This window comes from Agelaius phoeniceus, chromosome 2, assembly GCF_051311805.1.
Source record: "Agelaius phoeniceus isolate bAgePho1 chromosome 2, bAgePho1.hap1, whole genome shotgun sequence".
Lineage (NCBI taxonomy): Eukaryota > Metazoa > Chordata > Aves > Passeriformes > Icteridae > Agelaius > Agelaius phoeniceus.
In genome coordinates this window covers 39,188,526-39,205,280 of record NC_135266.1, presented here as the reverse complement: position 1 = coordinate 39,205,280, position 16,755 = coordinate 39,188,526, and the positions used below count along the sequence as shown (strand labels likewise).

Sequence of the window (16,755 nt, the reverse complement as noted above, 5' to 3'; positions counted from 1 at the left end):
CTAAGGAATGCAAAGCTACAAATCAACAAGGTAAATGCATTCTATAGAGTTAATGGTGAACACAAGAGTTTCAGACCTAATTAAATTAAATCAAACCTTGTCATCTACAACTAATGCTGTGAAACTGAAAAAGTCATGCTTGAACTCCCCTTTCCTGGACAATATTGCCTTTGCAGCTGCTGCTGCCCAGGATGGTAATGGTTGTAAGAAAGCAGAGGGTAAGAAAGTACAGACAGATACAAATGAGACTGGGGGAAGATATTGCCATTTGGCATTGGATTAAGGACTGGTACATTGGTCTTTGTTACACAGACATAACTGTAAATGAAGAAAACTTAGATATGAAAGGAAGGACTCATGTGGCTTGCTTGATGTGACTAAAACTCAAGTATAATTTTGTTTTTCCATCTCCTCATCAAAAATTTTAGTACTAATTATTTTTATCCATTCCCTTTCCATTATCTTTTAGAAAACCCTAATTTAGTCTTAGCTGGCCATCCAAGTATACTTTCCTAAAATAGATTGTGCAAAAAAATCCATTTGCACATGAAGCAGTGTTAACAATATCTTCTAGTCATGCTGTTTAGTCTTGTTTCAGAAATAGAAAAGATGCAAAAGTTTTAATTTTGGTTTATTGTGGTAGTCAGGCAGAATCTGCAATTAAATCAAATATTTAATAGAGGAATTGTAGTGGGACAGGTTTTTTAATTGCTTATATGAAATAAATTTTTATTGCACAAAGTGTACATGCATTAGGTCTATCTGAAAAATAACCTCATTGTTTCTCACAATTATTTGTAAATTGATTTGGGATGAATCCAAGAGTGATTAGTTAGATTAGGGAAAATAATCCATCTCTCTTAAAACCTTCATCAAAAGGAGATGATACAAAATTTTCTTGTCTTGTTCTGTCTACCTAATAGGTAGAGACAGGCAACCACTTTGTCCTGAGTAGCATGGAGAAATTATAGGAAATCCTGTTTTCATGTAAAGAGCTTCACTGTGACTGAATGAAATTCTATGTTTATTCAATAAAATACAAACAACAGGAATTGACAGCCCTGATGTGAGGATTTAACATCACACGAGGGCAGCTCCCTCCAGAAACTTCATATGACTTGAGGTGACTTTATTTCACAGTATATTATACTGACTACTAGATGCCTTCTTTTAACACCTAAAGTGACATTCAGAATGTTCCTGAATTATTGTCTTTCAGAAGTCTTCTTGACATTAAAGTGATTATCTTAATTTAAAGAGATAATAGCTCTCATGAATTGACATGGGAAGAAAACATGCTTCCATTAAGAAAATTTGTCTGGTGACACATTTCATTAGTTCCTTTGCTGTGGCTTTAGCAAAGAAACTATTGTATGAAAATATCTAATCCTCCCATAAGTATCTCTCTGGGTCAGGGATCATAAATCCAATTCACAACCTGTCAGCAGGTACACATGAAAGCAAAGGAAAGAATTATGGGATCAGAGAACGGTTTGTGTTGGAAGAAACCTTAAAAATCATCTGGTTTCAACCACTACCAGGGACTCCTTCCCTGAAGGGACACCTTCCAGTAGACTGGGTTGCTCAAATCCCCATCCAGGCATCCCTTGAATATTACCAGGGGTGGGCACCCACAGCTTCTCTAGGCAGCTTGTGCCAGAGCCTCACCATCCCCACAGTAAAGAATTTCTTCCTTGTAATCTAATCTGAACTCATCCTCTAAACAAGAGGAAGCCTGTAATGCTTTTCAATGAAAACAACTAATGTAAAAAAAAGTTATTTTGTTCAGTTAATAAGACTTGCATTTTGGGAAGTAATCTGATGACTCCTAGAATGATTGCTTCCTCCCATTTTCTCCTTGTGAACTAATAAACTAATATGTTTTATAAATTGGTATTTAAGTGCAAGTTGGTTAAAAAGACATATAAATCTGTTACTATGGTTTTCAAGAAGAACATGGATAGAAAAATGGACATTGGAGCAATGCTTTGGTCCTGTGTCCAATGAATGACAACTGTGTGAAAATTGTGAGATTTAAACTGCTGTCTGAGCTCATGAAAATAGATATTTGATTTTATGGCAAGGAATATTGTTTTGCTGATTCTCAGGCTTTTCTTAGGAACATTTTGCATTGCCAGAATCTCAATGCTTTTTGCAAAGAGCATAAAGAGGGAGAAGGACAATTATCTTTTTTTTTTTAGTTTTTCTTGAGAAAAGCTCAAGAAAAATTGCATATATTTGCTTTTATATAAAGGAAATATATGTGCAGGGAATAGTCTCTAATTTGCCGTAAGATAGCAAAAAAGACATCTAATTGTCCTACTGAAATGAGAATTGATTATGTCCAATATTTCAAAATTTTATTATTTGTATTTCACTGTTTAGTAGAAGACACTGGTTTGAGGCTTGGAATTTATGAGACAATGATTGTCTCTAGTGGATCATGTTGATTGCAAGTAGATAAAGGATGGTTTTGATATATTTCTTAGAGAATATGCTGCAACCATGGTAGAAAAAGAACATAAAAGGAAATATTGCCTTATGACATTCCACATTTCCAAATGGTGGTAAAATGTGTATTTTTAATCTCTATTCCACCCTTTTGCATTAGATCATGTGCTAAGTGGCTAAACATCCCTTAAGGAAAAAAAACAGAAAGGGGAATATGGCCCAAACGGAATGGTAGACAGTGCTATTTTCAGAAACAAAAGTGGGTATAATGAATTGGTTGTATTTTTTGCAAGTCTCATTACTGAATGAAGCTTCAACTTTGATAAAGTTCATCCAATTAAGAGTTTTTTATACCTCATCTGAATGGAGGTTAATCTTGAATTGTATTCATTATAAAGGTCATGGACAGTGTAATTGTGGAAGATGTGACTGTAAAGAAGGATGGACTGGGAAAAAGTGTGAACATCCACATTCGTGTCCAATGTCAGTTGAAGAAAGTGCTAAAAAATGCCAAGGAAATTCCAATTTACCTTGCTCTGGAAGAGGTAAGCACATTTCTGGAAGAATTTTTATGCCCTTTAAATGTACTTCCATTAAAAGAATTTTTACAGATGCCCAGCATTACTAGTAATGAAAAATGTGTACCTTCTTAGCTTACTGTGCATGAATCACACCTGTATAACTTGTGATTTAGGAGGAGGGAGGAGAAGAATACAGAGGTCAGATATTTTTTCCTGCTTTGTGTTTTATTTTACATGTCTTAACATTCATTTTGAAGGTTTTCGAGGATGCTTTGAAAATTGCTGTAGTTAAGTCTTTACTAAAGATAGATTAAAAATATGGATTTAGTCTGGGCATTTTTTGACAAAAGCAGCATAAGATTTTCAGCCTGTGTAAAATGTTGTGGCACCATTGTGATAAGGACTGTTTGGATTTACTCTAAGAAACTGCCCATTAAGTGCAGGACTGACTTCTATAAAATGAAGCTGAGCTTCAGCACAGTTTGCTAGTTGGCCATTGGCTTTTCATTTGAAAGCATTTCTTTGTGACACTGTAGCCTTTTTAAGAGCTTTGACTAAAAATATACACTAAGTCATGCACTCACTTAAAAGATACATTGCAAGCAATTTTTCTCAGAAGTAAAAGGACCTGCTAATTTTCCTCTGTCACTGTGTGAAATGTGGTTTTCTGCAGAGAGAAGAGAGAAAAGTAAATACAAGACAGAATATTTCCAGAACTGGTAATTGAAGTTATGAATTCTGCCCATTTAAGTATTTTCTGGGATAGGCCTAAAGCTTCTCTTGAAGGACTGCATTTGACCCTTAATGTCAGTTCATTTGTGATTTATTCTTTCACTAATACTATCTAACATAGTAAAAAATTGTAGGCTGTTCACCCAAGTTATCTCTGTGATAATTGTACCATTTTCCCCCTGTAATTGTATAGCAGCTCATTTACTTCCTAAATGTAGTATTAGGAGTATCTTAAAAGAACTATGTATTAACAGACAGTTGCTTGCTCTTTTCTTAACTAAGCTGCAGTTTTCCAGTTAATTGTCTCTCTCTTTTCCTGCTAAAATTTTACAACAGAATTTTTTGCTACAAGTTAGTTGGAGAATGGGCATCTGTAGAGAATTAACTGCATTTTATTTTTCATGCTTGCAGGAATGATAACTAGAAGAAAGGAGCATTGACTTTTGATTCAATTTTTAATTTTTTTAATACTGGGGTTTTTTTTTTCTTGTCCTTATGGATGTTGAAGGTCTCTTTTTTTCATCTGCTTCACAAAAAGTCATGTATCTTGAGAGCTTGGAGTCAGTTCTATGATTTAGTTGCATTGTCCTCTGTGAAGACAGAGGAAAAACAAAAACCATAAAAATAATTTTAATTTGACTAAATATATAATATTGAATTTTTAAAATTCAGTATAATAAGAAGAGTAAATGTAAAGATTTTAACATTAATGACAATAATTCTACCCTTTTGGCCTTCTGCATAAACACCTAATGATGTTGGCAGTGTTCTGCTGTTGAGATCCTGGCAGTGAAATAGGTAATTTTCAGGTGAAATAGTTTGACTGAGTGACCTGTTGGTCAAAATTTTCAAAAGCAGTATCGATGGGAACAAAAGGCTTAATTGATAGTGGCTTTCAATGAACTTTGACTTTCAAACAAGAAGTGATCACTAAGGTGTTCAAGGAGTGCAAAAGCCACATATGTGGATGTAGGACATAATATGATAGAAAGCTGCTGTATTGAAGGAACAAGACATTCTGCAATTCCAGGCTAGAAAAAAAAAAATCCCCATGAAAACTTCCATTTAAAAATGGATAGCAGTATCTTGTTTTAGTTCTATGAACAATTTTGTTTAAGACATTGGGAAGATGTTTTGGTCTACTCATCTTTGTTTTACTAGACAGTGTATTTTTTTTTACCCTGGACTCCTTGAATTTCCCCTTTGTCCATGATACTTTAAATAAAAGAAAAGTGTAAGAAAATTTCTGAACTGCTAAAGCAGGGGTTAGTTCCTATGAAAAATTGTCATTGGACTTGCATAGTTAAATTTGGTGCCATTTGGAAATCTCACTTCTTGTCATGGGAAGAAGTGTGATATGAGCAGATGAATCAAAATAAGGTTTTCTAATCAAACACAATTGATTTCAAGCCTTCAGGAGTGGGAAACACTATAGAATTGTAAAAACATCCCCAATTTTTCTGATGTCCTTAGAGAGGATTGTGTGATGAGGAGAGTCTGAAAAGGAAAAGGAGATTTTGTCTTTTCCATTTGAAAATGATGGTACAACAACAGTTATCCTTGCCCAGGTCACTAATCCACTGTACTGCCAAAGAAGTTGAGTACTTAATGTCCTTATTTAGTGGGATTTTTTGGTAAGGCAGTTCCTGTATGGAATAGAATACACAACAGAATTCTCAGAGATGCAGGTGCATGACTTTATGATTTGGCCATGTATTGTTTCCTTAAAGACTCTTTTCTGTTCATCTGTACCTTTTGTTTTTAGATTTAGATACTTTTGTTGTTTACAGCAATAGGAACTAAGAGAATTGGCGCAATCCACCCAGATTTTGAGAATCCTTTAACTATCAGTCATGTAATCTCAAGAAGAGAAAAAAAGGTATAGAAAAGAAAGAACAGGGAAAGAAAATGGGGGTTTGTAACCTTTAATGTATCAGGAGTATATAAAAGTTGTATTAAAAATTATAGAGAATTGAAAAGAGGTTAGGAGGAACACAATTAGATAACCACTTTCTATAAAATGCTATAAATTATGATTTCTCAGTCTGTATTTTGCTCTTCTGAGGGTAGATGAAACGACCTTTGTTTTCAGACTGTAATTCCCTTCCTGATTTTCCCCACTCACAAGAATAGCAAGCTGTTTCATGGGTGCTGCTCAGCATGTGGGGATATCATAGAGGCTGCCAGAAAAGTATTACACCGTAGTCTTATATTTCTTAGCTGCTCCAGTGGGTGAAGGAGAGAGAAGTCATCTATTGACATGCTGAGTAGCAAAGGAAAATATCTGCATGCTGAAATGGTCTTATAAAGACAGAGCAATTATAAATTCTCTCTATTACATCAGTCAGGTTGTCTATACCATATACGAGGCTATGTATAAGGTTGAGAGAAGATTACAAGAAAATTTTGGGAATAAAAACCTATTTAGTACTTTCCAAAAATTACTTTCCCTACAAAAGTCTTTTGAGGGTGAGGATTGATTCTAGGCATCATCATTCATATAAAGTGAAGAATTCCTTCTATACTCTTATTCCCAAGAGTGTTGCTTTTTTTTCCAACTTGCTCCGTGACTTTTAGCTTAGATGTAAAACTTTCACTTTTTTCACAGTGAAAATCTGTTACTTTTAAGAACACACTGTACATCAAGACCAGTGTCAGACATAAAGGAAAAAACATACCAAAAATCATTATGGTTTGAAATAAAGAGGTACTATATTTTTGTCAGGATTAAGGGAAAAGACAAACCATTTTCTCTTTAAAATGCACATCACTCACTTGAGTTTTCCCTTCAGGTACAAAGCAGATTTAAAAATAGTTTTAATAAAAAAGACTTTAGGAAGAGAATTGAAAATAAAAAGATTAGGTTTTGAGAATAATAGATGAGAGAGGTTTTCTTAAAAAAAATCTTGTTTTCCTCACTTACCCTTGGTGAGTGCGGCCATTCCATGGCAGATTTACAAAGCCAGATAATGGAAAAATATTCTTATTGGTATTTTAGCATTTAAATATCTTCTCTAAAATTGCTTTTATTTATTTGTCACATGGAGAAAATGAAACTATTTATTTATTGGTGAAATTCCCCCTTACACTTATGCTCTAGCATGGGCTAACTGAAAAATGGATTTTTTGGTTCTCTACATAAAAGATTTCGGTTGTTTTTGAAAAGGCCCCCAAGCCCCATTTTCAAAACACTAAATCATTAATTCAAAAATTGTGTGTCATTTTGAAAGTTTACCAACAGCAATAACTTTGCCCTTTTTTCTCCTTTTAAAATTATTAGATTTTGATTATCTTAGTGGAAGAGCAACAGTGTTCAATGCATTCTTAAAGATTCCTTGTGGTGAGCTAAGACAGTGACTCAGTCCCTTGTGTAATGCTATTGCCAGTCTGGCCAGATACCATCTCCTGAAGTCTGAAAGCAAAGGTCAGTGATGACTCCACAGAGCAGAGCCATTGGCCAGTGCATACTGCAAAGACTTAATCCTTTTCTGGAGCATCTTGTGTGTCTTTTTGTATGATACACAGTTTGTGCTGCTCTCAGACATCTCATTGCATACAAATTGTTGTATCAACTGTGGTAGATTCCAGTTGATACAAAATGGAGAATATAAACAGAAGGAAAGAGAAACACACATGAAATAATCGTATCTGTGCAGTGACGAGAGTAGATGGAACCTAGATAAAAATAATGTGCTAAATAGCTGCCTAAAACCAGGTATAACTATACAACTGTCTTCTGACCTTTGTGAAGTCTTATATGACTCATGGAAAAGATGACATTAAACACTCAGTTTGTGCATAATTTTGGGTTGGATCATTAACTACTATAGCTTTATATAAACCTTTGAATTACATCATTCAATAAATATTCAAGATTTTTAAATATATACAAACTGTAATGTGGAAACCTGATCTTTTCATCTCTACAGCAGGTAAGTCCCTACAGCTGGGTAGGATGCCTTAAAAGGGTAGAAAGGCTGCTGGTGGCATGTGTCACATCAGGAGAACTAGTTCTGTTTCATTACCACTGGAACCTCATTGAGTATAGTTCTATAATGTTATAGCTTTGGTTCTTTTGTTCTAAGTGCAGTTATTAGTTAAGGACTTTGGGGTCTCCCTCTAGTATGACATTGCCAAAATTGATAAACAAAAGAAATTTCCTGTTTCTATTAGACACTTACAGAAGAACATTGCTTCTGAAGCTTATGGCTTGTTGACTCAGTAAGAAGAGATGATAGTGGAAGTTGCTATTTGAATAATTCACTATACTTTCTACATGACAGGATGGGGTCAGAGCAGAAAAGTATAAACAATCCTAAGGTAAAATCTAGGTTACTACCCCTGCTACTAGCTCTTTACTGCAGCCCCTTATTATGCAAATTATGCTGTTTAATTGAAGTGTAAATTACTCTAATGTACATCATCTCTGAATTTGGCATGCTGTTTCCATTCATTTTGCATGACCCCTGCATTCTGAAGGAGGTCTTAATTAAAGCACTATAGTTGACAGCCTGGCAGCAAGTAGCATTATCAGCTGGTGTAACAAGAACAGAACACAAATTCAAGTCATGTGTCACATCTCTAGCTTGCATCTCATCAACTTTGAGATCAAGCTCTTCTACATCTGTGTGCTTCAAGCAGAGAGGTACTCTTGCTGTGCTATTACTTTAATGCTGAATGAGCTGGTATAACAGCATTTGTCATACAATTTGGAATGCTCTTATATGCTGGACTGGCACTTTGCACTCCACTTGTTGTCTGTTGAAGTCTAAGGAAAAAATAGAAATAAATAGTTGGATCCCACTCCTTTTAGATTTGTATATTAATAGTTTAGATCACTGATTTTAAACAGCTTCTCTGATTCAGGCTCTGTTTGAGCCTTTCTCTCTAAATTGAAGCAGGATCTTCTGGAAGCTGTCTTTGTTAGGAAAGCTTCCAAATTTTAATTTTTTTTCTGGGTTTTTTTTTTTTTTGAAATCAGAAAGTGCTCAGGAGCTCATCACTTCAGTTTTTCTCTGTAGAGAAAGGTACTTATTTGTGACCCACCTATAGCACTCCTTGCTGGTTTTACCTTATACAGAGGAACTAAAGGAAGAACATTTAATTTTTTGGTGAACCCTTACTGGCAGTGCTTATAATTAAGTAGTAAAAAAATGGTTCATGAAGTACTTTGTATCTGCATAAATGCTTTCTTAATCTGTTCTGGAAGAAGCAGGGTGTGTTGGAAGATGTCTGTCTCTGAGATGCAGGTGATATTACAAGTGTGTGGTAATTCTGTAATAGAACTTTTACTGTTCTGAATTTTCTCACTTGTTTTCATGGTAAGAATTTTGAGAAGCAGTAAAGAATTGAGGAAAAATAATTTATCTGGTTTAGGATAATACTTAGGAATAAAGGCTATGGGATAAAAGCCCAGTATAAAAAAGGAATCTTTAAACCATGGCATCAGTGGCTGGTAGAGTAACTACCACAGATGCTCACCAACATTAATTTAGCATGCTCTTTTTCAATATAGCATGTTTTCATTAAAATACATTTCATTTTATTCTCACCAGTAAATAAGGCAGTAAAAGACAAAAGAAATTCTGATGTTTAAATGGAATATTTAAGAGGCCAGATCAATTATTTATATATGATATATCTGATTATTCATCTGTGATATATTAATATGTAATTACTTATTATGAGTGTGGTAGGTGTCTGCTACAGACCACCTGATCAAGAAAAGATTTAAAAGAAGCTTTGCAGTCTTAGAGCTGGAGAAAGCCTCAAGGTTGGAGGCCTTGCTAATCACAGCCAGTTTACATGGGATTTTTTCCACCCATGTGCCTATTGGAGTGTGTTTGGAAGCACTTGTTTAGGTAAGGTTAATCTGAAGGGTAAGAATGGTTAGGGTACAAATGGCAAAAAATCTGTAAAATAACAGACTTAACTGCTCAAGTGTTTTCCTGATGGCTGTAAGCACTGGCCACTGACAATATGAAAAATACCTCTTATTTTCTCAGTCAGTGCCTCTGAAATGCTACCACCTCTGGACACTTTGCAAACTTCTTGGGTGTGATGTCTTCCTCATTCTTGTTCTCTTGATCATAATTCTTTCTCCAACAAGGACCTCTTTCATCTGTGAAATGACATCTGTGAATGAAGACATCTGTGAGAGACCTTGAAGGCCAGGACTGCCTTTCTGACAGCTAGCTATCTTCTGTGCATAGTGTCTTCCACGTCCCAGTCTCGATTAATTTTCTTTACCTTTATTTCCCCATTTCAATTGTTCTGACTCTCGTTTGCTACTCTAAAAGTCATTATTCAGTAGTTGGTAGTGAATCTTGGACATAGTTGGCCTTTTTTTCAGGCACCCGTGTTTTTTTCAAATTGTTTGAACTTGATTTCTTTAGCAGAGTGGGGAACATAATACAAAATGCTAACCGAGGGGGAAAAAATCATATTCACCTATTTGTTTAATCATATTTACCTATTTCTTCTATAATACAAAAGTCTCAATATTGAAATTGTTATCCAGAAAAACAGTGTGTGAGAAATAATAGTTTTCCCTAATACTATGTGTGAATTCGGGTTAAATTTTAATGCTTGTTCTATTTGTATTCTAGTGAGATTTATAAATGTAGATGATTACTATATTTTAGAATAATTCACCTATATATTAATGTCTATTTACCTATATATTAATATTTGTAGTAGATCATTGTCTTAAATTAGCAAGCCAAATTATGCTGTTTACAACTGAAAGAACATGATTAGGATTAAAAATGTTCAGAAATAAGTGGATTCTTGTAAGTGCTACACTTTGCTACAGGCTGGCAATTTTAGAATGTTTTCCTGCAGAGGATTGCTGTAATTATCATAATTGCTATTACCTAATCAAAGACTGGACTGACACTCATTTATACTAGACTTCCTCTAAATCTACATTCTGGTCTGTCTCTTTCATTTGATTAGATAGTGAGCTGCAGATAGACCCACAACACATCAAGGCCTCTGATGGATGATATGTGCTTGTAAGAGCCTAGAAAACAAATATATTGTTGTCAATGCTGGACAGAGAAACTGCATGTTTTTAAGCACTAAATCCTGACAGTCAGAGATTTGAAGTTTCTTTTGTTTCTGCTGAAGGATGCCTAACATACATGAAATATATTTGCTTTTTATATAATAAACTGATTTTAAGGAGGTAGAATGTAAGCTATGCATTCCAGTCAGTGAAGATATAACCAATTAAAATTATTATTAATTTTTAAAGCAGCTTAGATTTTTGCTGCTCCAAATTGTCTTCCTATTTTGGTTCACTTCAGATGTCTGACCAGAAGTCAGGGTTTATGAATGTCTTGAGTACTTTCAGAGATACAGGAATTATTCACACTGATGAAAAAATTATTCATTGTAATGTGCAAGGGTAATTTTAAGAATGAACGCTTTTGCAATGCATACAACATGAGACATAGATGCAAGTTAATTTTGCATTTGTGCAAGTGACATAGCTATTTGAAATGGAAGTACCTTTAAGTACCTTCTCTCATGACTTTGGTATATCAAGTATTCTTAGTTAAATCACAGTAAGAGGAAATATTCCAAAAGAATCTCTGCTGGAAAAAAGAAGCAATTGAGATGTGTGCATGTGCTTATGCAAGAGCTGATTAGATTTCACAGCTTGTTCACTAGAACAAGTATCTCCTGTAAAGTCATGAAGTTGTACGATGCAGCAAAAACTGAGATTGTTTGTATTGTCAAAAATATTTACTCATCACCATAAGAAATGTATGTATATTGAAATATTAGTGCATGAGTCAACTTGCATTTGGAAATGCACTTGTGTGTGCACAACAGAGTCAAGTCATCATGGTAAATAGATGCTAGCTGTTGTAAACACAGAAGAATGTTCTGGGTGAAGTTCATCTTAAATTTGACTAGACAAAAAAATATGATACTTCAGCCTTTGGTTTTGGTGGAATGATTGTATTTCTAAATCAGAAATTACTTTCCCATTTCTTCTATATATCTATGTTACTACAATATGAATTGCCATAATTCATAATTTATCCTATTGTCCTTAAAAGAATTACTATCAGGCTAACCTTTAGATGCTGGCATTTGAGTTCTATGAATCATTGCAATTTACCAAATTATTTACCCCAAATGTAATGTCTTACTACAGTATAAATAAAGGTAATAGAAGTCTGCTGGAGCAAGGAACCTCTGCTGTTGATGTGCAGATAAAAGTCCTTTTCCAGAATACTTGTCATTTTAGAGTGCTTTGACTGCCTTCGCAGTGACATCTTTACTAGTAAATTAAATAGTTCTGTGGCACCCCAAGGCACTGAAACATGCTTGTCTAAAGCTGGATTGATAGAAAAGCCACTGGGCCACTTTTGCCCTGTGCTAGCTAGGACTCTCTCCAAATAATTCCTACTAGCAGCTCAGGAATTGATGTGGGCTAGTGACGGGTCCCAGTAGGCAGTCTGGATCAGGCTGCCTTCATGGAAGATGCTCTGATAGTACAGATGCCATTTCTTCCATGCCAGTTGGCCTCAGTGCCAGGAAACCGTCCCAGACCAATTTAATTCACAAGTAAAGAGACATCTGTCAAATACTGTGGTTATTCTCATGAAGATTGAATTTCTTTCTGCACTGAAGTTGGTGTGGTAGCTAGGAGGCCTTCAGGAAAAGGTGACAGAAAGGAATTTCCAGTACACAATGTCAAGGACCCACCACTTACTCTGAACCTGTTATCTGCTCTGCACCTTCAAGGCAGCAACTTGTGTAAAATAAATTGATCAGTTCTGACTCAAAATTGTTTTTGTATAGTATGATAGATGATTAATAGGTTCCTAGGCTGATTGAGTAATTTGATTTCTGCCTTTGTGCTTATGAAAATTTTTACTTAAAATACCTGAAAGATCCTGAAAACTCAAATGAAACCAATTTTTAAGCTAAAAACTGTTAAGAATTGTAAATATTCAGATTGTTGGTGAATACCATGTCATGTTTTTCTAGGATCTGCTTTTTGGAAAGGAAGTCTGGACTTGATAGAATAATTTAGGAGGTCCAGCATTCTGTGGGAAAAATGAAACACCACCCTTTTTCTTAACTAGATTTAAACCTGACCTAATCAATGCTTACTTGCTTATCTGTTTCATAATTTCTTGTTTGAGGAGTTCCCTATTTTTCTGCAAGTATTTTGCTATGTTTTACTTATGTTATAAAATGACCCATGGTAACTGCACATCAGTAGGGTATTTGAAGCACATAGGGACAAAGATTAAAAATTTCTTTATATTCTATTTGGAAGAAAGGTAATAAAAAGCTAAGCCTTTTTTTTTTTTTTCTGGTAGTCAAAACTAGACTTGCATGTTTATATCAATAGTTATGTTCTGCTTTATTAAATTCCAAAGTGCTGTTTGCCAACTTTGCATGAAGCACTGACATTAGAGATACAGGTATTTCTAAGAGTCAGAACAAAGGTAATTTATTAAGTAATTTAATCTCATTTTCAAAGTATGTAGGGTTTCCTATTAAGAAAAAAAGTCCATATTTCTTTAATCAAACTTTTAGAAGTTAATACATTTAGCAAATGCTGAATTCAAATCAACTGACTGATATTTAAGCGGAATTTCTACTGTATTACTTTCAGAGGTTTCTTCTTTGGTGTGAGCCTACATAGTGATCAATATATGATTTATGAGGGAAAAAAACCCAGTATCTTGCAAAAGCATCTTTTTTTCTGATAAAATTAAAAAGTGTTCTAAGTTGCTGTTAAGTAAAATGTCTGCAAAACTATATTCTTTAGAGTTTTGGAAGTCCATCAAATACCTATTTATAAAACTCAGCAACATTTTCTTGTGGAAAGTGCATTAATGTATTTTGTTCCCTGTGATTTTATAAGCATTTGTATCCTTGCTTTGCACAGAAAAACTGAAATGAAAGCATAAGCCCCCTGAGAGAGAGATATGGAATTGTTTCCCTACTTTTACATGCTTTTAGAGATGTTTGTGTATTGTGAGATCTGAGTACAGACTGGACTAAATATTTTAAATGGAAGCAAGGAACATGGAGAGAAGTGCAGCTGGGGGAAATACTGGCTTTTGATCTCTCATGGAGAGTTTTTGCAGTTACTAGTAAATAGTGGGAAGTATCTTAAAAAAAAAAAGCCTAAATACCTTTAAAATATTTGTGGGATATAAGTCTAAATATTTATATGAAATCTTGGGCAATAACGCTACAGTTAACTTGTTTTCTGCAATTTATGTTTGGAGAAAACTTGTGCAAAGTTCAGGGACAGTTCAAAATCAGGAAAAGTCAGGCTGAAAGCTAATCTCCATACTGAGAAATTGCTAACAAAAGTTCTTCCCAGTCAAAATCTTTGTCCCAGAATTTGTGGTTCTCTTTCTGAGCCAGGGTTTCACAAGAAAGAACTAGAAATTGCTGTAATACATTATGTCATTTTGTTTTCTGAGTGCCACTAATGCACTTCTCTTACAGGAACTGCTGAAGTTTTTCTAATAGGCCTGTGGGTTCAAATGCTTTGCCCTTTCCTTGCCACCTTCGTTTGTCGAGTGCTCAGAATACTTTCAGGAGACAGCTTTGTCAGTTCTGTTAGAAAAATTATTTTATGGCATACTTGAAGTCAGATATTTGTCCATGTCTTTGTTCTTTTTAGTTTGTCATTTTAATCACACTTCATAAAGCCAATAAGGAAAGACATGACCCAAAAAATAAGTGCTTCTGATTAAATCATACTTTCAGTAAAATTTACTGTTACCTCAGCTCTCCAGTTCTAAAATTTAAAGCATAGTGTTGGGTAAAACCAAGCAAAACAACTTTCTTACATTACACAGCTTTTCAGAGCAACAGATAAATACCAGATTCAAGAAGCTGCTGTTTCATAAACATAATAATCTTTGCTGAATCTGGTCCCTCTGAGACATAGAAGTAGAGAGGGATGGGAAAATGAGATAATAACCATTACTGGTGTTATCTGAACCTTTGGATTTTTTAGTTGTTTTGGATTTTTTTGTTTGTCTGTTTGTTGGTTTGTGGGTTTTTCCCCTCTAATGGGTCATAGTTGTCACTTTAAAGATAGCGTATCTGAAGAAATGCTGCTCCTAATTATTTATAAAGTGCAATATGTGCACCTTTCTTTCTCATAGGTACTATAAGTAATTAGTATCTACTTTACTTACTATAAATTAGTCATTGCCTAATTACATGTTTCAAAATGACAGCACTTTAACAATGAATGTTTTTGAAAATTTGTAGGAATTCAATTTCTGTTGAATGTGAAACTAGGTGTCTTGTGGGGTCCCTTCATCAGTTTGCTCAAGAATCTTTTAATAGCATTTTCTGCCTCACTGAGGCCACCATAGGAACATGGTGTGTTTGGAGTAAATTTAATAATAACAACTCCTTGATAGCTGTACATGTCTTTCTGCTCATTGTGAGAGGTGTCCATTTAGTAACTATGGTGGTGCTGTGTATGTTTATAAGGCTGTGGAACCACACTCACAAAAACATCCTTCCTTCTGAGTGGATTGTGAACCCAGTCTGTTATTTCCCACTAGGGACTTGTTTCCAAACATAAGGCAATGATTAAGAATAGGTATTGAAAAGGAACCTGGAACATAACACCTTCTTTCAAATTTAGAGATTTATTTTTAAAGAAATGACCTTAGGACTTGTTTGCAGTGTATGAAAGTGGCAACCTTACCCCACCTAGCAACTCATAAACAGTGCTACTTATTGTTATTGCCGGTAGATGGCATTCTTTATATTAACTAAATAACTAACAGTTTCAAAGTTTTTTGCCAGTTTTTTTTGGGGGGGAAGGAGAGTGGATGATAGACATTTGCTTTTCAGGGTCTTCATGGAAATCATACATGCCTGCTATTTTGAAATGTCTGTCAGAATTCCTTACTTTAATTCATCAAAGCAATCTTACTGGTTTTTGTTTCTTTGCCAAAATGAAAGTAATTATGGAATAATGTAATGATGCAATTAACTCAGTGATTTCTACTTTTATTTTGGGTGAGGAAGAGGAAATGGTTTTTCTTTTCCTCTTTTGGGAGCTAGAATACCTAATGGAGAGTTAAGTGTTAAATATTATTGCTACTTTCATTCTAGAAAACTCCTTTAAAGAATTCTTTTCTCCGCTATTGCTTACTGTCTGCAGCACCTACAGACACAACCATTTCTTCTGTAGTAGATCTGTGCCAGAAGAGGGAATAACTCTGTGACCCAAGACCAGGTGTAGTGTATAGCTCTTCAAATGTTTGGTGGCTTTTTTTTCCCTGTTTCAATGCTTAACCTAAAGCCCAGTAAAGTTAACAAGGAGATGTACACTGGCAGAAGAAATTTAGTGGAATTCTGTTTCAATGCATACTGAAATAAGAGGGCTGCTCTCAAAGAAAGGTATGTTGATGGAATTTTTTTAGAAGATTTTTCATGCATTAATCATATTGGAATCCATGACCTTTGCAATGAAAAATGAACAACTGAAGTGTAGAAGATATTTCAAGATCCATTAAAATTCAAAATGTATTGCATATTCCAGTGCATAATCCAGTTATTGATCATTGTGGCTTTTGCATGTGCTGAATGTTTATTTCACAGGCACCAACAATAGATAGGAGCCATACACCCCTGAAGGTATGTGGACTAAAACTGTAATTTTCCCAGCTGGGATACTGGAATAGAGTACACTTGGTTCAGTTTGCTATCACATGTGGACACATTCCATCACATTATGCCTGTAAAATTGATCCATACCTAGATGTGAGCTCAAGGTGAGTGTGAGCAGCAGCCTCTCATATTCTGGGCAAATGAGGCTTCTCTGGCTGGAGGAGGGACTGCCAAATGTAGAACACTTTCCAGCTACCCACTATTAGTGACAATGAATATGTATCTGTGAAATAATGAATTCATACCAGCGATTGCTCAGTTTCTAAACCTAGCCTTTGCAGTGACCTTCAGTCTTTAATAAAGTACAGCTGTGTCAGACTAAAGAATTAAATTGGAAGACCCTCTGTGTCACCAGGTCAAT

At 34.9% G+C, this 16,755-nt stretch overlaps 1 protein-coding gene across 1 annotated transcript in view; it reads left to right on the top strand.

Moving 5' to 3' along the window:
- The window catches only part of ITGBL1 (integrin subunit beta like 1), a 128,374-nt gene that overhangs the window by 63,877 nt on the left and 47,742 nt on the right, over positions 1–16,755 (top strand). Inside the window, exon 7 of the mRNA XM_054627869.2 lies at positions 2,850–2,996. Coding sequence (XP_054483844.2) covers positions 2,850–2,996 — 147 coding nt within the window. The remainder of the gene's footprint in view (positions 1–2,849; positions 2,997–16,755) is intronic.